This window comes from Nomascus leucogenys, chromosome 6 (genome assembly GCF_006542625.1).
Source record: "Nomascus leucogenys isolate Asia chromosome 6, Asia_NLE_v1, whole genome shotgun sequence".
Classification (NCBI taxonomy): domain Eukaryota; kingdom Metazoa; phylum Chordata; class Mammalia; order Primates; family Hylobatidae; genus Nomascus; species Nomascus leucogenys.
This window is the reverse complement of record NC_044386.1, coordinates 50,815,224-50,836,684: the sequence shown is the minus strand read 5'-3', so window position 1 is coordinate 50,836,684 and position 21,461 is coordinate 50,815,224. Positions and strand designations below refer to the sequence as shown.

Genomic DNA, 21,461 nt, shown 5'->3' with positions numbered 1-21,461 from the left:
TGGAATTAAACTAGAAAGAAATAACAGAAAGATAATTAGGAAATCCCCAAATACATGGAGATTAAACAACACACTTCTAAATAACACAAGTCAAAGAAGATATCTTGAAAGAAATTTCAAAATGGGCTGGGGACAGTGGCTCACGCCTGTAATTCCAGCACTTTGGGAAGCCAAGGTGGGAGAATCTCTTGAGCCCAGGAGTTCAAGACCAGCCTAGGCAACATAGTGAGATATCATCTCTATAAAAAAATTTTAAAAATTAGTTGCGCATGGTCCTAGCTACATACCTTTATCCCAGGTATGCAAAGCTTGTCCTACATTGGAAAAATTAATGAAATCTATCACATAGGCCAGGCGCGGTGGCTCACGCCTGTAATCCCAGCACTTTGGGAGGCCGAGGAGGGCGGATCACAAGGTCAGGAGATCGAGGCCATCCTGGCTAACACAGTGAAACCCGTCTCTACTAAAATTAGAAAAAATTAGCTGGGCGTGCTGGTGGGTGCCTGTAGTCCCAGCTACACGGGAGGCTGAGGCAGGAGAATGGCGTGAACCCGGGAGGCGGAGCTTGCAGTGAGCCGAGATCGAGCCACTGCACTCCAGCCTGGGCGACAGAGCAAGACTCCGTCTCAAAAAAAAAAAAAAAAAAAAAAAAAAAAAAGAAGCTTCAATATTGTCAAGATGTCAGTTCTTCCCAACTTGATCTGTAAATACAATGCAATCCCAATCAAAATCCCAGCAACTTATTTTGTGGATATTGACAAAATGATTCTTTTTTTTTTTTTGAGACAGAGTCTCGCTCTGTCGCCCAGGCTGGAGTGCAGCGGCACAATCTCGGCTCACTGCAAGCTCCACCTCCCGGGTTCACGCCATTCTCCTGCCTCAGCCTCTCCGAGTAGCTGGGACTACAGGCGCCCGCCACCACACCCGGCTAATTTTTTTTTTTTGTATTTTTAGTAGAGACGGGGTTTCAACGTGGTCTCGATCTCCTGACCTCGTGATCCGCCCGCCTCGGCCTCCCAAAGTGCTGGGATTACAAGCGTGAGCCACTGCGCCCGGCCGGATACTGACAAAATGATTCTAAAGTTTATGGGGTGAGGTAAAAGATCCAGAGTAGCCAAAACTATACTGAAGGAAAACATAATTGGACTGACATTACCAAACTTCAAAACTTATTTTAAAACCAGAATAATCAAGACAATGTGGTATTGGTGGAAAAAAAAATAGAAAAATAATGGTATAGACAAGAGAGCTCAGAAATGGACCCACAAAGATATAATCAACTGATCATTGACAAAGGAACAAAGGTAATACAACGGAGAAAAGATAACCTTTTTCAACAAATGGTGCTGGGACAACTGGATATCTACATGAAAAAAAAAAAAAAAGAAGAATCCACACACAAACCTTACACCCTTCACAAAAATTAACTCAAAATGGATCACAGACCAAAATGTAAAACAGAAAACTACAAAACTCCTGGAAGATAACACTGGAGAAAATCTAGATAATCTTGTGTTTGGCAATGACTATTTAGCTACAACACCAAAGGCCTACTTTCCAAAAGAATTGATAAGCTGGACTCCATTAAAGTCAAAATTTTCTGCTCTACAAAACAGTGTCAAGAGAATAAAAAACAAGCCATGGAGGCCGGGCGCGGTGGCTCACGCTTGTAATCCCAGCACTTTGGGAGGCCGAGGCGGGCGGATCACAAGGTCAGGAGATCGAGACCACGGTGAAACCCCGTCTCTACTAAAAATACAAAAAAATTAGCCGGGCGTGGTGGCGGGCGCCTGTAGTCCCAGCTCCTCGGAGAGGCTGAGGCAGGAGAATGGCGTGAACCCGGGAGGCGGAGCTTGCAGTGAGCCGAGATGGCGCCACTGCACTCCAGCCTGGGCGACAGAGCGAGACTCCATCTCAAAAAAAAAAAAAAAAAGAAAGAAAGAAAGAAAGAAAAAAACAAGCCATGGACTGAAAAAAAAAAAAAAAAAAAAGACACATCTGGTAAATAACTGCTATTGAAAATATACAAGAAATTTTGCCAGGCACAGTGGCTCATGCCTATAATCCAAGCACTTTGGGAGACTGAGGTGGGCAGATCACCTGAGCTCAGGAGTTCAAGACCAGCGTGGGCAACATGGTGAAAACCTGTCTCTACCAAAAAAAAATAAGAATTAGCTGGGCGTGGTGGCGGGTGCCTGTAGTCTCAGCTACTCTGGAGGCTGAGGCAGGAGAATGGCTTGAACCAGGGAAGCGGAGGCTGCAAGAACCGAGATTTCACCACTGCACTCCAGCCTGGGTGACAAAGCAAGAGACTGAAGAAAAGAAGGGAGGGGAGGGGAGGGGAGGGGAGGGAAGGGAAGGGGAGGGGAGGGAAGGGAAGGGAAGTCAAGTCTTAAAACTCAACAGTTAGAAAACCAACAACCTGGCCGGGCTCACGCCTGTAATCCCAAAACTTTGGGAGACCGAGGCGGGTGGATCACGAGGTCAAGAGATCAGACCATCCTGACCAACATGGTGAAACCCCATGTTTACTAAAAATCCAAAAAAAATTAGCTGGGCGTGGTGGTGTGCACCTGTAGTCCCAGCTACTTGGGAGGCTGAGGCAGGAGAATTGCTTGAACCCGGGAGGTGGAGGTTGCAGTGAGCTGAGATCACATCACTGCACTCCAGCCTGGCAACAGAGTGAGACTCTGTCTCGAAAAAAAAAAAAACAAAAAAAAAAAGAAAAAGAAAAGAAAAGAAAACCAACAACCCAATTTTTAAAATATGCCAAAGACCTTAACAGACCTTCACTGAAGTATCTTACCAGGGACTAGGGGGAGCAGGAATGTGGAGTTACTAAAGGTTATGGAGTTTCTGCTTGGGTGATGAAGAAGTTTTAGAAATAGTGATGATTGTTGCACAACATTGTGAATAATTAATGCCAATGAATTGTATAATTAGAATTGCTAAAATGGCAAAGTTTTGTTATGCTGTATATATTTTATCAGAATTTAAAAACAATAACATAATATACCAAATATTGAATTGTATACTCTAAGTGGGTGAATTATTGGCATGTGAATTATATCTCTGTAAGGCCATTCGAAAATATGTGCCCACAAAATGTAAAAATCCATACCTTTTTAGGTGAAAAATAATTATTTTTGGTGCTCTGGAAATACTGGCGTTGTATTTACAGATCAAGTTGGGAAAAACTGACATCTTGACAATATTGAAGCTTCTTATCCATGAATATAGAATATATCTCTCTGTTTATTTAGGTTCTTCTTGGATTTCTTTCATGAGAATTTTCTAGTTTTCCTTCTATAGGTCTTGTACATATTTTGTTAATTTTATAACCAAGTATTTCATTTTTGAGGGTGCTAATGTGAATGGTATTGTGTTTTTTTAAATTTATTTTAAATTAAATTAAAATTTTTTTTTTTTTGAGATGGAGTCTTGCTCTGTTGCCCAGGCTGGAATGCAGTGGCACGATCTCGGCTCACTGCAGTCTCTGCCTCCCAGGTTCAAGTGATTCTCCAGTCTCAGCCTCCTGAGTAGCTGGGATTATAGGCATGCACCACCATACCCAACATGTTTAATGAAATGTATGTCCTAATTCGGTGATGAACTCGGGTTAGGCATGTTTGGTATGAGGATGAAACTTTGTAGTGCGTAGATCTGCTGCTTAATCTAATATCAAGCTTAATATTTTCATGGATTTGTAGGTCCCAAGAAAATTTAAGCTATAAAGTTCTATATGTTATTTCTCATGAGGAATATATTTTGCACTTTTAAAAACTAGTCCATTCAGCCTTTATTTACAAAGAAAACTAGATTGGTGTTTCCCACGCCTGGCTGACCTGTCTTTCCCAAAAGACATTCTAATTCATTACCCTTGGAGTATGTGCCTTAAAATCTGTGTTGTAAAATCTTCCCAGATGATTCTGATGACAAGTAAGTTTGGTAAATACAGCTACATTCAAATACTAACTTGGATGTCCTCCATGGGACACCTAGCACAGTGCTTGGCACAAAGTAGACAATATTAATTGAACAAGTAAAAGAATGAAAAATGAAGTTGCTGATAAAGGTGCAGGACTATCCCATTTCAAGGTCATTAATTCTACTTACCTTTTTTAGAGCTTCATGAAGTTCATTTAGGACATAAATCAAGAATTCCTGAGCATCTTGTTGCCTCTTTTTCGTAAATGCTGGGTAGAGGTTGCCAAGAGCTGACCGGAATATTTCTGATGAGACACAGTCTGAGTCTCCCAGCCACATGTCTGTCATCAGGTAGGCAAAAGCAGCGGCAACTTCACTGCAATCACTTGGAAGAAGAAACGGATATGTTTCTGGCTGATTTAATGAAAAGAAGGCACCTAATCAATCACCCAAGCCTGGGAAATTAGTCTCAAAATGGAAGAGCGTGGTGTCTCATGCCTGTAACCCCAGCACTTTGGGAGGCCAATGCAGGAGGATAGCTTGAGCCCCTAGAAGGTTGAGGCTGCAGTGAGCTGTGATCATACCACTACTTCACCCCAACTTGGGTGACAGAACAAGACTCTGTCTAAAAGAAAAAAAAAGGAGGCCAGGCTCAGTGGCTCACACCTGTAATTCCAGCACTTTGCGGGGCCGAGGTGGTAGGTTGGGAGGGGTGGATCACTTGAGGTCAGGAGCTTGAGACCAGCCTGGCCAACATGGTGAAACCCCGTCTCTACTAAAAATACAAAAAAATACAAAAATACAAAAAAAATTAGCCAGGCACGGTGGCGCATGCCTGTAATCCCAGCTACTCAGGAGGCTGAGGCAGGAGAGTCGCTTGAACCGGAGAACAGAGGTTGCAGGGAGCCAAGATCGCACCACTGCACTCCAGCCTGGGCAACAGAATAAGACCCTGTCTCAACAACGACAATAAAAAAAAAAGGAGCTGCATTCATTTCTTGGTTGCCCTTCCCACTTTTACTTACTCTAGCACATTATCTGGGAAGCTACAACCTCTACTGACTTGTTTGTTTATCTCTTAATAGGGATTCCAGAGTTCCTTCTCTAACCTCACCTATGGGGAAGTGGGGGTGGGGGCTGGGCTGCAGGGAATGCAAATGGTTTTCCTTTTGAAGAGCGGTGATATACTTCCCGGAGAGAAAGTATTCCACCAGCGGCAAGATGCTGCAGAGACACTGTAAGATGGCATTCATGTAGCATGTGTTGCCCAAGTTCCGCAAGCCAGTGACGCCCTGAAAATGGGGCTGGTTCCCATCAGCCTCCTTAACTGGAAGGGTATCATAGTAATCTGTGCACTCTGCACTGTGTTGGTGCCACATGGGAAGAAAGGGTTTTGAGAGAACAAAATATGTAAAAATGACAATAAGCCTCTCTTAATATGAAATAAAGAAGAGTTCTTTTTTTTTTTTTTTTTTTTTTTTTTTGAGACAGAGTCTTGCTCTGTGCCCAGGCTGGAGTGCAGTGCGCGATCTCGGCTCACTGCAAGCTCCGCCTCCCGGTTCACGCCATTCTCCTGCCTCAGCCTCCCGAGTAGCTGGACTACAGGCGCCCGCCAACACACCCGGCTAATTTTTTTTTTTAGTAGAGACGGGTTTCACTGTGTTAGCCAGGATGGTCTCGATCTCCTGACCTCGTGATCCGTCCGCCTCGGCCTCCAAAGTGCTGGATTACAGGCTTGAGCCACCGCGCCCGGCCTAAAGAAGAGTTCTTAATAAGACTTCCTCCAAACACATTCTCTAACAAGGACAGGAAGTATTGGAACTTGGAGTCTAAAATCGTATTATGGCGGAGCATAGTGGCTCACACCTGTAATCCCAGCCCTTTGGGAGGCCGAGGTGGGAGGATTGCTTGAGGCCAGGAGTTTGAGACCAGCCAGGGTAACATAGTGAAATCTTGTCTCTATTACATAAATAAATTAAATTAAATTAAAAACAAAATTACATTACGTAGACCAGAATTGTGAACAAGTACCTGAAGCCAAATAAGACAGATAAAAATTTCTTTCTAAAATTAAAGCAAGACAACTGACAACTTGCTGGGCAAGTAATTAAATTATTATTATTATTATTAATAGTTAATAAAACAATAGCTATCAGGTAGTGAGCCTGGCACTATTTAAATACTTAACATGCATTTTCCCATTAAATCTTTCAACAATTGTGTAAGGTAGGAACAATTATTTTTACATCCCATTTTACAGATGAGATGTCAGGTTTAAATGATTTAGGCATTTACTCATGGGGTGTGTGGTGGTATGTAAAAAAAGGAATATCCACCTGTCTGTTTAATTCCCTCCCTCTCTCCCAACATATCTATCCATTAAGATATTTGGATTTGTATATATTAAGATTGTCTATATATATGTGATGTATATATGTATATATTTGTGTATATATGTATGTATGGCATATATATTGAAGGCATAATATATACACATTAAGAGCATGAATATATATATCTTAAGAGCACACATATGTGTATATGTGTATGTATATAGCTATATACATATAAACACACACACACACATATATACACGGAGAGGAGAAAGAGCACAGACTTTTGTAAAAATATAGATCTTAGTTTAAATCCCAACTATGCCATTTACTAGTTATAGGATCTGGGATTCTAGGTCCGTTTCTCCTCTATAAAAGAGGAATAATATCATCTGCCTTATAGGATGGTTGTGAGGATTATGCAGGTATCATGCAAGGTACTTGACACAGGTTCATCAATAAATGACACTTTAAAATTTTTTTTCAGTGACTGGTCTAGGATGTCCTTCCCAGTAAGCTACAGGATTAGAGTGTTCATGTGAATTAGCCAGACCTGCCTGCACAGAGAGAAAACTGAGGGTTCCGAAGGGGGTCTCCTCTCCCTGCACAGAGCTTTCTCTTATAATTTTTTGTATTGTGCCAGGCAGCCTGGTATCTATGTCCTCGCGGAGTTTTCTTTCCATATATTGTATCTAAAGTTGGGGATCCATGAGACAGTGACCTCACCTCATACATACTTTTAAGTACGGTTATGCCAGTTTGAAAAGTGTTCACTGTTATAAGAATGGTCATTTTCACTTTTACTCACTGATAGCACAGGAGGTCCTAGGCTGTCACCCTTTAGGAAGGACATGTATTTATTGCCAAGATATTAGGTACAATCTTCCTTCCTTTCGGGGGACCTCCCATGGGTCACACCTGGGAGAACCCTCCTGAATGCAGCGTGTGTCCCCTGACTCCCCTGAGCTTGACTTTCCCACCACGGGGCTTATCTAGAAAGCTGTAGTAGATCAAGGCTCACAGGACGTAGTAGATACCGAAGTCATCTGCAGGGAGAGACCGCTGAGAAGTCATTTTAATGGAACCACGTTGGACTTTCGCTTCTATTCAGGAGCTACATCTATTCCTTTCAACTTCATTTCTCTGAGCCTGTTAACGCTGGCTTTTTGTTTTAAACAATTGATATGCTCCTCTCTCTTCCAGTAGCTGCAAATTTATTTTCACCTGTATCAGGCACCACTCCAACTTGGATTTTCCATACATCATAATCCTTTCCATTCACCTTCAAGATTCTATCATGTTGCCATGAGACACTGTTACTGGGTTGTCTGAAATGTTTTAGAAAGATTAGGCTCCAGAGAATGAACTACACATATAACCTCTCTTCCTTCTTCCATCACTCAGTTTCTCTTGTGTATATATATATTACACACACACACACACACACACATACACACTTACATGTGCACAAAAGATTTACCGCCACTGAGTTAGTGGACACTACGGCAACCCTGCCTGCTCTGGGCACTCATTCCCCCTTCCCAGCGACTACACCACACCTAGGAGCCCTGAGGGAATTTCGAGGACTTCCACTTCTATTCAGGAGCTGGATCTATCTGGACTGAATACCAGATCAGAAAAAAAAATTGCCATAAAAGAACATTATGGGAACAATTGATGAAATTTGAATATGGATAATATGCAGATAGTTTTTTCTATTAATGTTGAATCTTCTGAATTTGATAAGATTGTACTGTGTTTATGCAAGGGGATGCCCTTGTTCTTAGAAAATAACACACTGAAGTTTTTCGGGGCACAGGGGCATGATATACGCAACCTATTTTCAAACGGTTCAGGAAGCACACAGGGACCGGAGGACGGAGAGGAAGGGGAGTGATAAAGCACATACTATAAAGCCAGTGCACCCACACGCCAGCAGTTGGTGAATCTGAGTGAAGGCCCACTAAAGAGCACTATTCTTGCAACTCTTCTGCAAGTTTAAAAAACTAAAAAGAGGCCGGGCGCGTCGGCTCACCCCTGTAATCCCAGCACTTTGGGAGGCTGAGGCGGGCAGATCACGAGGTCAGGAGATCGAGACCATCCTGGCTAACACGGTGAAACCCCATCTCTACTAAAAATACAGTTAGCCGGGCATGGTGGCGGGCGCCTGTAGTCCCAGCTACTCGGGAAACTGAGGCAGAAGAATGGCGTGAGCCTGGGAGGCGGAGCTTGCAGTGAGCCGAGATCGCGCCACTGCACTCCGGCCTGGGCAACAGAGTGAAGACAACGTCTCAAAAAAAGAAAAAAAAATTAAAGATATAGTAGATATATTTTTTGCTAAAATGGATTTCTCTCCAGATATATGACTGGTAAGTCAAAAAAAGCAAGGTGTTGAAGAATCCATAGTATGCACCCCAACTTATGTCTAAATGGTTAAAAAAAAAACCCACATATATTCTCAGGCTACACAAAGATATTAAGAATATTCATTCTTTGACACCTGGATAAGGAATCCTGGCAAGCAGAGATGTCCTCTCTTGCAGGTATTTGATATTTGTGATGTATTTACAGAGGTATCTCTCCAAGTCACCTCAGTGGTGGTTCTGCAGGACTTAAATCCTGTAAACTTGCTCTATTTGTCAGTGAGGCTCTCCCAAGTCCTTCACTTTCTCCTAATCAATAGGGTCTTTTAAAAGTTTCATTTTGTATTTGATGTTGGTAGGTAAAAATACAATTATTTGTCATATATTGGTTGTCTATCCAGGAACCTTTCTAACCTGACTTACTCTCTAATTTTTTGATTTTTATTTAAATAGAGACAGGGTATCACTATGTTGCCCAGGCTGGTCTCGAACTCATGGGCTCGAGCAATCCTCCCAACTCGCCCTTCCAAAGTGCTAGGATTACAGGTGTGAGCCCCTGCCTATGGCCTAACTTGACTTACTTAAGTCTAATTTTTACATAGGTTCTTTGGATTTTCTATAAACACATTCAAGTTGTCTGCAACAAAATTAGTTTAATTTTTTTCTGAGTCTTCTTACCTTCTTTACTAGTGAGGACTGCCCGTAAAATAGTGAAAATAGTGAAAAATAGTGAAAATAGTGAAAAATAGTGAAAATAGTGAAAAATAGTGAACATAGTAAAATAGTGAATAGAAGTGGAGATAGCTAATTCCTTAACTCAGAGAGAAAGCTTTGGATAATTCACCATTAAGTATGATGTTTGCAGTCATAGTACTGAAGAGTTGTAATCATGAGTGGATAGTGTGACCAGATTTCTCTGTATTTACTGAGGTAATCATGAGATTTTCTTCCTTATTCTGTTATTGCTGTTCATTATCAATGATGGTCACATATTAAACTAACCTTCTATTCCTCAGGTATATTTTGTTTGCGATGTAGTTATTATTTTCATGAATTGTTGGGTTCTAGTTGTTAATCTTTTTGCTCAAGGGTTTTGTATCTATGTTCATGAGTTAGATTATCTATGTGTTAATGTTCTGTGCTCTATAACAAACTACTAAGCTTAGTTTAAAACCAGACATGGGGCTGGGTGTGGTGGCTCATGCCTGTAATCCCAGCACTTGGGGAGGCCAAGGTAGGAGGATCGCTTGGGTTCAGGAATTCAAGACCAGTTTGGGCAACACAGTGAGAATATCCCCCACCCCTATCCCCATTCCCCCTGACCCCACTCCCCACCCTCCCTCTACCAAAAAAAAATAATAATAATTAGCTGGGCATGGTGGTGTATGACTGTAGTTCCAGCTACTCAGGAGGCCAAGGTGGAAGGATCACTTGAGCCCAGGAGGTCACGTTTGCAGCGAGCTGTGATTGTGCCATTGCACTCCAGCCTGGGTGACAGAGTGAGACCCTGTCTCAAAAAGAATCCCAAAAGCCAGGAATGGTGGCTTACACTTGCAATCCCAGCACTTTGGGAGGCTGAGGCAGGCAGATCACTTGAGGCCAGGAGTTAGAGACCAACCTGGCCAACATGGCGAAATCCTGTCTCTACTAAAAATACAGAAAGAATAGCTGGGCATAGTGGCGTGGGCCTGTAATCCCAGCTAGTCTGGAGGCTGAGGCACGAGAATCCCTTGAACCTGGGAGGCGGAAATTGCAGTGAGTCAAGATCATGCCACTGCCCTCTAGCCTGGGCAATAGAACAAGACTCTGTCTCAAAACAAAACAAAACAAAACAAAACAAAACAAAACAAAACAAACAAAACAAAACAAAACTCAAAAAGGAAAACCAGATATAGTTTAGCTGGGATCTCACATTGCATTTAGTTGTCATGTCTCTTTTAGGCTCCTTCAACCTGAAACGGTTCTATGTATCTCCTTGATTTTCACGAACTTGACTTTTGAAGATTACTGACCAATTATTGTGAAGAATATCCCTTAATTTCTATTCAGGAGCTACATCCATCCGGACTGAATCCTAGATCAGAAAAAAAAAATTGCCATAAAAGAACATTATGGGAACTATGTTGTCTGATGTTTCCTCATGATTAGATTCACATTATGCATTTTTATGAAGAATATCACAGAAGTGAAGCTATGTTCTTATTGCATTGTATCAAATGTTATACAATTTTGATTTGTCCCAGCACTGGTTATGTGAACTGTGATTAACTGTGATAACTTGAATGAGGTAGGTTCTCCCAGGTTTCTCCAATGTAGTTTTTCCTTTTGTAATCATCAGGAAGCATTTTGCAGGGAGGACTTTGAGAGTATGTAAATGGTCTGTTCCTCATCAAACTTTCATACACTAGTTTTAGCAATTGATGTTTCTTGGCTGGATTTTTGCTATGGTGATTGCCAAGTGGTGATTTTCTAATATAATTATTCTGACTACATTCATCTGTTGGTACTCGACTATAAAGAGAAGTTTCTCCATTTCTTTTTTTTTTTTTTTTTTTTTTTGAGACAGGGTCTCACTGTCCCCCAGGCTGGAGTGCAGTGGCACAATCTCAGCTCCCTGCAACCTCCACTTCCCAGGCTTAAGCGATTCTCCAGCTTCAGCCTCCTGTGTAGCTGGGACTACAGGCGCACGCCACCAATGCCTGGATAATTTTTGTAATTTTTGTAGAGACAGGGTTTTGCCATGCTGCCCACGCTGGTCTTGAACTCCTGAGCTCGAAGCGATCCACCTTGGCCTCCCAAAGTGTTGGGATTACAGGAGTGAGCCACCGCACCTGGCTGTCTCCGTTTATTCTTTTATTTTAATCAGCATGGACTCACAAATTCCCGTTTTGTTCAATGGATTACATCTGACATTTTATTTATTTATTTTTAAATTACACTTTAAGTTCTGGGATACATGTGCAGAACGTGCAGGTTATATAGGTATACGTGTGCCATGGTGGTTTGCTGCACTCATGCTATCCTTCCTCTAGCCCCCAACTCCCTGACAGGCCCTGGTGTGTGATGTTCCCCACCCTGTGTCCATGTGTTCTCATTGTTCAACTCCCGCTTATGAGTGAGAACATGTGGTGTTTGGTTTTCTGTTCTTGTGTTTGCTGAGAATGATGGTTTCCAGCTTCATCCATGTCCCTGCAAAGGACGTGAACTCATCCTTTTTTATGGGTGCACATCTGATATTTTCATGTTTTTGTGTGTGTGTTTTTTTGAGACAGGGTCTCGCTTTGTTGCTCACTGGAGCGCAGTGGCGTGATCTCGGCTCACTGCAGCCTCAATTTCTTGGGCTCAAGCAATCCTTCTGCCTCAGCCTCCTGAGTAGTTGGGACTACATCACATGCCCAGCTATTTTTTAATTTTGTTGTAGAGACGGGGGTTTCACTATGTTGCCCAGGCTAGTCCTGAGCTCTTGGTCTAAAGCTCAACCACTTTACCCTCTTAAAGTGCTGGGATTATAGGTGTGGGCCACCGCGCCTGGCCATGATTTACTTTAGATGTTCAAATTGTCACAAGATTAGCCTGCAGGAAGCCCTTCAAGATGTCTTCTGTATCCATTTGACATGTCCTCATCGTTCTATGGGCACTTCTTTTTTTTTTTGGCACAGCAAGATCTTCTAGAGTACCATTCCTGCCCCAGTCCTGGAGTCAGGTGTTTCTCCGAGCCCTGGTTCCTTTTAGTGAAGAATGGTATTTAGAAACCAAGATCTGGGAGCTGGGTATACTCATGTTATTACAGCGTTGCTGCTTCCAGGTCCTCTATGCATACATACATCCACATCCATAGGTATATCTCTCTACATTTTTTTTTTTCAGTATTACTACCATACTGAATACATCTTGATATTTTGGGAACCATGAATTCATGCCAGTAATTCCAATTCCAAACCTACATTTCAGGATTTATTCTAGTTTCCTCCCTTTTACATATTTACAACCCCTTCTCCAACAGAGAGGCACTTCCCATTGTCCTCAATATATTTCCTTATTTGATCAACCCCTCTGCATATAACTAATCTCCTGTCGCTGCTGACATCAACCCCACTCCCCTCTTTACGCAACACACAAGCACTATCCTCACCCTGCTTTGCTGACACCCCCCACCAGGTCACTGTTGCCTCCCAACATGAACACCTATGATTGGTCTGAAACCTAATGGATTTCAAATTATGAATGAATGAAGATGAAAGGGACCTGGGGCCTGGTCTTCCTGTTAGTGTGTGTGTGTGTTTTTGAGACAGCATCTTGCCATGTTGTTAGGCACCTCCTGAACTCCCAGGCTCAAATTATCCTACTGCCTCAGCCTCCCAAGTAGCTGGGATTACAGGCGTGAGCCACCACTCCTGGCCCTAGTGGATTACTTTGTAAAAATCCTCTCCTTCCCCTCAAACTTTATTTCCTTCTAATGGCCAAGAAGTGTATTGTTTTTATATTCTATTTATTTCCTTTAAATATTAAAAAAAAAAGTAACCTGTTACCTTAATCTATTTGGGTCTAAGGTTTGAATAGCAAAGAATACTGTATTATCCCAACCTATTTGGTTTCTAAACTCTGGATGCCACGAGTCTGTGTGAAAATGTACGTTAATCTATGTAGTTCCTGAGCTCACATGGTGAAAGCGAGGATAGCAAGTGTTACCCATATTTAGCATTACCTTTCAATGTCAAAAATATCCATAATTTTTCCCAAATAGAAATGAAACCTTTAATGTGCTTTTACTCTCTTCCCCTGAATCACTTTCAATATTTTTAAAAATCTTATTCTAGTTTACATTTTTCAAAAAACATTTGTGACCAGGTGCAGTGGCTCGCACTGGTAATCCCAGCACTTTGTGAGGCTGAGGCACTAAGGATTGCTTGAAGTCAGTTCAAGACCAGCCTGGGTAACACAGTGAGACCTCATCTCTAAAATAACAAACAAACAAACAAAAAATAAAAACATTTGTCACTAAGCATTTAAATCTGTGTATTTCATACACCATTGTTTACTTCTGTGCCTGTTTTTACCTTGTGTCTTAGATTCTTTTTCTTTGAAGATATCCTTAACATTTTCCAAGAAAAAGCATGGGAAGTAGACTTTCTGTGAATGCCATCACATGACTGGATTCAACTTTCTCCCTCTTTCCCCTAACAATATTGTTTTGCTGCCTCTTAGATACAGGAGATAATAATTTTTTTTTTTTTTTGAGACAGGGTCTCACTCTGTCGCCCAGGGTGGAGTGCAGTGGCACAAACACGGCTTACTGCAAACTCTGCCTCCCAGGCTCAAGCAATCCTCCTACCTCAGACTCCAGGGTAGCTGGGAATACAGGTGTGTGCCACCACGCCTGGCTAATTTTTTTTTTTTTTGGTAGAGACAAGGTGTCACTGTTGCCCAGGCTGGTCTCGAACTCCTGGGCTCAAGTGAACCTCCCACCTCAGCCTCCCAAAGTGCTGGAATTACAGGTGTGAGCCACCGCGCCTGGCCTACTATATGAGAATTTTGATGTCAATCTGTTCCCTGTAAACCTTTTCTTTCTTTGCTTGCAGAATCACAAAAATGTGGCATTTAGTGGGTTATTTCCTTCCTTCTAGCGTTTTTATTCTAGAACCTTTATTAAACAGTTACTGTGGCCGGTCATGGTGGCTCACACCTGCAATCTCAACACTTTGGGAGGCCAAGGTGGGTATACTGCTTGAGCCCAGGAGTTTTAAGTCCAGCCTGGGCAACAAAATGAAACCCCATCACTACAGAAAAATAGAAAAATATCAGCTGGGTGTGGTGGTGGGCGCCTGTGGTCCCAGCTATTTGGGAGGCTCAAGTGGGAGGATCATTTGAGCCTGGGAAGCAGAGATTGCAGTGAGCCAAGATCACACCACTGCACTTCAGCCTGGGCGAGAGTGAGACCCTGTCTCAAAATAAAACAAAAACCCCCAAAACACAAAAAGCTATGGTATCTCATTTATTAATCCAGAAAACATGCATTTACTTTGTGCCAGTCATCACGCTAGGTGTATAATACTGAATAAAATACAAGCATTCACTCTCACATAGCTTACAAACTATTGACAATTTATTGACAACTTGGATTATTCTCTGTACTTGCAACTCTTCCCACGTTTTCCATCACTTTGACTTTTTTTTTTTTTAACTTTTTTGTTGAGATGAGGCCTCAATATGTTGCCCAGGCTGATCTGGAACTCCTGGTCTCAAGCGATCCTCCAGCCTCAGTCCCCCTAAATGCTGGGGTTACAGGCATGAGCCAACATGCCTGGCCTCATTAGTCTTCTTACATATGCATTTGTATGTAGTTGAACACTTGTAATGATTACTTTAGTTTTATATTTGGTGCTTGTGGCCACTTTTTATTAATACCTTGTACCATCCTGCCCCAACTTTCAGCCTTTTTCCCCTAGTCTCACTCTTAAAGAGTAACCCAAAAGTGCCTTCAAATGTTGAGATGGGTTAGACTTAGGCGCTCTGATGCACATTACACACATCTACAAAGATCTTAAGCGTGTGGTCATACTTTAGTTAAGAGTACTAATGGAAGAAGCCACAAGAAAAATTCCTTCATAGAAAAAAAAAATCACTCTCAGAATGTTTTCTATTTCCCATCATGTCCTCCTGTCTTCGTTGGAATTCCCGAATTAAAAAGGTAGCAAGGAGGGACCCAATACTCGAGACCTCCACGTGCCCAATATTTAACTCATTCCGCTTTCACAAGACCACCATTAAGTATTGTCAGAAACAGTTGCTCAGTAAGCCAGTCACTCATGGAGGAAGTGGCAGGGTAAGAATGACAGTCCAAGTCTATTTAGATCCATTTTGCATTGCAGTGCATTATAATGTAGTAGCTACAGAATTGAAAGACCCTTAATATCAGTACTTCATTCTTTTTTGTTAAACAATATTCCATTGGATGGATATATACATATCCAATGCATACATGCAGAAATATCTATTCAGATCCTCAGGCCGTTTTAAAATTAGGTTGTCTTTTTTTTTTTTTTTGAGACACAGTCTGCAATTCTCCTGCCTCAGCCTCCCAAGTAGCTGGGATTACAGGCATGAGCCATCACGCCCAGCTAATTTTTGTGTTTTTAGTAGAGATGGAGTTTCGCCATGTTGTCCAGGCTGGTCTCAAACTCCTGACCTCAAGTGATCCACCCACCTCTGCCTCCCAAAGTGCTGGAATTACAGGCACGAGCCACTGTGCCTGGCCTCTTATTTCAATTTTATTGATTGATATGTCTATCATGGTATCATACACTGTCTTGATTATTGTAGTTCTTTATGGGAAGGAGTATTTTAATAGCCTTTTAGATAACTGCGGATATTCTTGAGGATGAGGACACAAAAATTGGATGAGTAGTAGTTTCCTAAAGGTTAACTGTAATGTAGACTCTGAAACCTCATAAACCTTTTCTACCATGTTAGATCTTTCACTCGTGCATTATTTTGTAATACTATGCATTGGTCATTCCAAAAATACAGGTTATGCAGATCTTCGAAACACTGACACATCTCATTATACACTGTCTAAATAAAATCATTTTTGGCCTGGCACAGTGGCTCACGCCTGTAATCCCAGCACTTTGGGAGGCCGAGGCGGGTGGATCACCTGAGGTCAGGAGTTCATGACCAGCCTGGTCAACATGGTGAAACCCTGTCTCTACCAAAAGCACAAAAATTAGCTGGGTGTGGTGGCTCATGCCTGTACTCCTAGCTACTTGGGAGGCTGAGGCAGGAGAATCGCTTGAACCTGGGAGGCGGGGGTTGCAGTGAGTGGAGATCACGCCACTGCACTCTAGCCTGGGCAACAAGGGCAAAACTCCGTCTCAAAAAAAAAAAAAAAAATTTTAATATCAACACTATTGATTTCATTAGCAAAGTATTAGGAAGCTGTAGTGCTACCTGTGTTAAAGGCAAGTTTTCCAAAATTCCAATTTTCACTTGATTCATGGTAAGGTTCTGGCAGTTTTACCCATCACTGCTTTTACTCCATCAATAAAACTCTCAATACAGTGAAAAAGGCAAATATCTTTGTATTATAAGTTTTGACCTTATGTTATGTACCCCTTGAAATTGTCCTGGGGAGACTCTCAGGGGTCTGTGACCCACCACGAGCACCACTGACCTAATTAATAATAGACCTAGGCAATGACTATCAAAAAGACAACCAGGCATGTGTTTCCTAACAGAATTACATACCCCCACCAATGAAGCATTCTTACCAAAAATTCAATACGGAATCTGATCAAGCCTTTAGACCTAACAACTTTTTTTTTTTTTTTTTTTTGAGACAGAGTCTCGCTCTGTCGCCCAGGCTGGAGTGCAGTGGCGCAATCTCGGCTCACTGCAAGCTCCGCCTCCCGGGTTCACGCCATTCTCCTGCCTCAGCCTCTCCGAGTAGCTGGGACTACAGGCGCCCGCCACCTCGCCCGGCTAATTTTTTGTACTTTTAGTAGAGACGGGGGGTTTCACCGTGGTCTCGATCTCCTGACCTCGTGATCCGCCCGCCTCGGCCTCCCAAAGTGCTGGGATTACAAGCGTGAGCCACCGCGCCCGGCCAACTAACAACTAGTTTATGACATATGCAGGAAATAATCAGCAAAATCTAAACTTTTCAGGACAAGTAAGTTGGTTCTTCAAAACATAAGCTGGGGGCAAAGATGAGACAGAAAACCTACATACTAAGAGACTTTAAAAATAAGCAATTGTTGGCCGAGTGCAATGGCTCACACCTATAATCCCAGCACTTTGGGAGGTGAAGGCGGAGGCAGGAGGATCACTTGAGGTCAGGAGTTTGAGACCAGCCTGGCCAACATGGTGAAACACCGTCCCTAGTAAAAATACAAAAATTAGCCTGGTGTGGCAGCGTGTGCCTGTAGTCCCAGCTACTTGGGAGGCTGAGGCAGGAGAATCACTTGAACCCGGGAAGCAAAGGTTATCACTCCACTATACTTCAGCCTGGGCAACAGAGCAAGACTCTGCCTCCAATAAAAACAAAACAAAACGAGCAAGGAACTGCAATGTATGGACCTTCTGTGTCCTAATTCAAATTACTTAAAACAAATTTTTTTAGAGCAATGATTATATATTTGACAATATTTTTGGTTAAACTTTCAGGTGTAATAATGTTATAGTTCTTAATATTTAAGAAACATATACTGACATTTATAATTAAAATGAAAGAAAAATTCTGTAATGCAAGATTACACAGAAAATCCAAGGGAAATACAAGGAGAGAGCCTAATGTTGGTTTGGACAGCGCATGAAGAAAGTGCTCTGTTCACTGGTGCTATTTACCGTTAGCCTGAAGTGTGTGGCTTTTCTGAAGAATAACCACATCCTCTCCCATCTCCATGCCCACCAATGTGGAATCATGTGCCCCAGGAATGGAAATCTGCTTTAAGGAGCTTCCAAAGAAGTTAGAAAATCATATTCTAGAAAGGACCAGAGCCTTAGCCTGGAATTTTCCTGAGAAAAAGCTCACAGACCATTTGGGACTTTAAATACAGATGCCTTGTTGAAACTCAGCTAGGAAGCAATAAGATCAGATATGGTAAATAAGGAGAAATTCAAAAATCCCTGTTGTGTAGACACATCATTTTCTGTAAATAATTACTTGATCTTTCTTTCAAGTGGTAAATAGCCATTTATTGAGTATTCTTGCTTTGACTGTCTACGTAAGCATGTAAGACTACAACATTATGACCCATCTTTTCAAGAGGAAGTCTGGTATTATGGAAAAACATTTTGTCATTCAGATTTTTTTTTTTCTTACAGTATGCCCATCACAAACCAGGCAGCAAGCAAGGTACTGGGTGCTACTCATCCAGTGAAGCCTTGAGGGTCCCTTCCCTCTGTGAAGCATATAATCTAGTGGGGTAGACTGCTAGCTACTAACTATGAAAACAACACAGTCTGACTTGAAAGTGGGGAAAGTGGAACAAGGGAGTAATTTTTATATTTTTCTTCACATTTAAAAATATTTTCTAAACAATCCAGTATAATCTTTTCTATAATTTCCAATACAATCAATGTGTATTACTTATAAAATAAAAGCATACATATATCGACAGACTGAAGAAGGTATACTATTAGAGAACATTTGCAGAAAAGAATTCCACATTTTTTTTTTTGAGACGGAGTTTTGCTGTCACCCAGGCTGGAGTGCAGTGGCAGCGATCTCGGCTCACTGCAACCTCTGCCTCTCGGGTTCAAGGAATTCTCCTGCCTCAGCCTCCTGAGTAGCTGGGCCTACAGGCACGTGCCACCACACCCGGATAATTTTTGTATTTTTAGTAGAGATGGGGTTTCACCATGTTGGCCAGGCTGGTCTCGAACTCCTGACCTCATATGATCCGCCCGCCTTGGCCTCCCAAACTGATGGGATTACAGGCGTGAGCCACTGCACCTGGCCGAGAATTCCACGTTTTAAGACTATGGTAAAAGAGTTTTATCCTCTTCAGTAAGATGAGGTTGAGAATAAAAAATTAAAAAGATTAAGCAAATGACACTTTCACATCATAGGGTAGTAATAATAAACTTCAATAATCGTAAAAAAAATACTTATTGGGGATAAGAAATGTGGTTTACAAGTAAACTGTTACTTTCTAGACTTAACCCAAGAAGTTAATGGAGTAGGTGTGTTTCAGTAAAGTAACAGGAAATGGTACAGAAACCACCAATGGTCATCATGCTTGAGAGTCAATACAGCACATAATTTACAGCACAGACGAGGTTGGGTGCAGCAGTTCATGCCTGCAATTCCAGCACTTTGGGAAGCTCAGGCGAGAGGATCACTTGAGCCCAGGAATTTGAGACCAGCCTGGGCAACACAGCAAGACCCCATCTCTACAAAATATATATTTAAAATTAGTTGGGTGCTACCCAGGCATGGTGGCTCACACCTATAATCCCAGCACTTTGGGTAGCTGGGGGAGGAGGATCACTTGAGGTCAGGAGTTTGAGACCAGCCTGGCCAACAAGGTGAAACCTTGTCTCTACTAAAAATACAAAAATTAGCCAGGCATTATGGTGGGTACCTGTAATCTCAGCTACTTTGAAGGCTGAGGCATGAGAATTGCTTGATCCTGGAAGCAGACATTACAGTGACCCAAGACTGTGCCACTGTACTCCGGCCTGGGCAACGGAGTGAGACTTCAACTCAAAAAAACAAAAATAAATAAAAATGAAAAATAAATAAATAAATAAATAAATAAAATTAGCTACGTGTGGTGGTGCATGCCTGTGGTCCCACCTAATCAAGAGGCAGTGGCAGGAGGATCGCTTGAGCCCAGGAGTTTACAGCTGCAGTGAGCTATGATCACACTACTACACTCCAGCCTGGGCAACAGAGCAAGAGCTTGTCTTTTTTTTTTCTTTCTGAGACAGGATCTCACTCTGTTGCCCCGGTTGGAAAGCAGTGGCATGATCTCAGCTCACTGCTGCCTCGATCTCCTAGGCTCAAGTGATCCTCCCACCTCAGTCTCCCAAGTAGCTGGAACTACAGGTGCACACCATCACATCCAGCTAATTTTCTTGTTTTTTGACAGAGTCTCGCACGGTTGCCCAGGCTGGAGCACAATGGCATGATCTCGGCTCACTGCAACCTCCACCTCCCGGGTTCAAGCGATTCTCCTGCCTCAGACTCCCGAGTAGCTGGGATTACAGGCACTCACTGTCACGCCAGGCTAATTTTTTGTATTTTTAGTAGAGACAGGGTTTCATCATGTTGGCCAGGCTGGTCTCAAACCCCTGACCTCTGGTGATCCACCCTCCTTGGCCTCCCAAAGTGCTGGGATTACAGGCATGAGCCACTGCACCCGGCCTAATTTTTGTATTTTTTTTAGCAGAGATAGGATTTGGCCATGTTGCCCAGGCTAGTCTCAAACTCCTGAGCCCAAGTGATCCACCTGCCTTGGCCTCCCGAAGTGCTGGGATTACAGGCATGAGCCACCACACCCCACCAAGACAAACAAAACAAAACAAAAACAGTATAGATGAAAGGCAGCCAGCCTGGGTTCAAATCCTACCGTTGCTACTTATTATTAAATAAACGTTAAGAATCTTAGGAATGTTACTTTACCTCTCTAGCACCTTGATTTTCAAATCTGCAAAACAGGATAATAACACCTATTTCTTTATAACATTGTTATAAGGATTAAGTAGGTTAATATATGTGAAATACTTGAGTAATGTCTGGTACACAGTAGGCACTAAATAAGTGTTAGCAGCCAGGCATGGTGGCTCATGCCTGTAATCCCAGCACTCTGGGAGGCCGAGATGGGTGGATCACGAGGTCAGGAGTTTGTGACCACGCTGGCCAACATAGTGAAACCCTGTCTCTACTAAAAATATAAAAATTAGCCGGGCATGGTGGTGTGTGCCTGTGGTCCCAACTACTTGGGCGACTGATGCAGGAGAATCACTTAAACCCGGAAGGCAGTGGTTGTGGTGAGCTGAGACTGCACCACTGCACTCCAGCCTAAGCAACAGAGCGAGACTCTGTCTCAAAAAAAAAAACAAAAAAAAAGACAAAAAAAAACAGTGTAGCTACTATTATAATCCTGTGAAAATAATCAACATAAAATTAAAAATCAATAGCCCATATTGCCCTTTTTTGGCCTAACAAAAAACAGATTTCTAAGAAGACAGTAAGAAATCAGTATTAATTTAAATACTGTACAGGATAGATCAAAAGCATAGGTATACAAATGGTTCATTTAAAAAAACTGATACTCAAATTGACACCCTGAAAATGTCAGATAATTTTTCAGAATGATTAAACTCACTAAAC

At 42.2% G+C, this 21,461-nt stretch overlaps 1 protein-coding gene across 1 annotated transcript in view; it reads right to left on the bottom strand.

The window, feature by feature from the left end:
• USP50 (ubiquitin specific peptidase 50) overlaps window positions 1-7,334 on the bottom strand; it is a 43,834-nt gene extending 36,500 nt beyond the window's left edge. Inside the window, exons 1-4 of the mRNA XM_030815108.1 lie at window positions 7,282-7,334; window positions 5,095-5,289; window positions 4,117-4,312; window positions 3,122-3,162 (exon numbers count right to left, since the gene is read on the bottom strand). Coding sequence (XP_030670968.1) covers window positions 3,122-3,162; window positions 4,117-4,312; window positions 5,095-5,289; window positions 7,282-7,334 — 485 coding nt within the window. The remainder of the gene's footprint in view (window positions 1-3,121; window positions 3,163-4,116; window positions 4,313-5,094; window positions 5,290-7,281) is intronic.
• Between the last annotated feature and the right edge of the window lie 14,127 nt (window positions 7,335-21,461).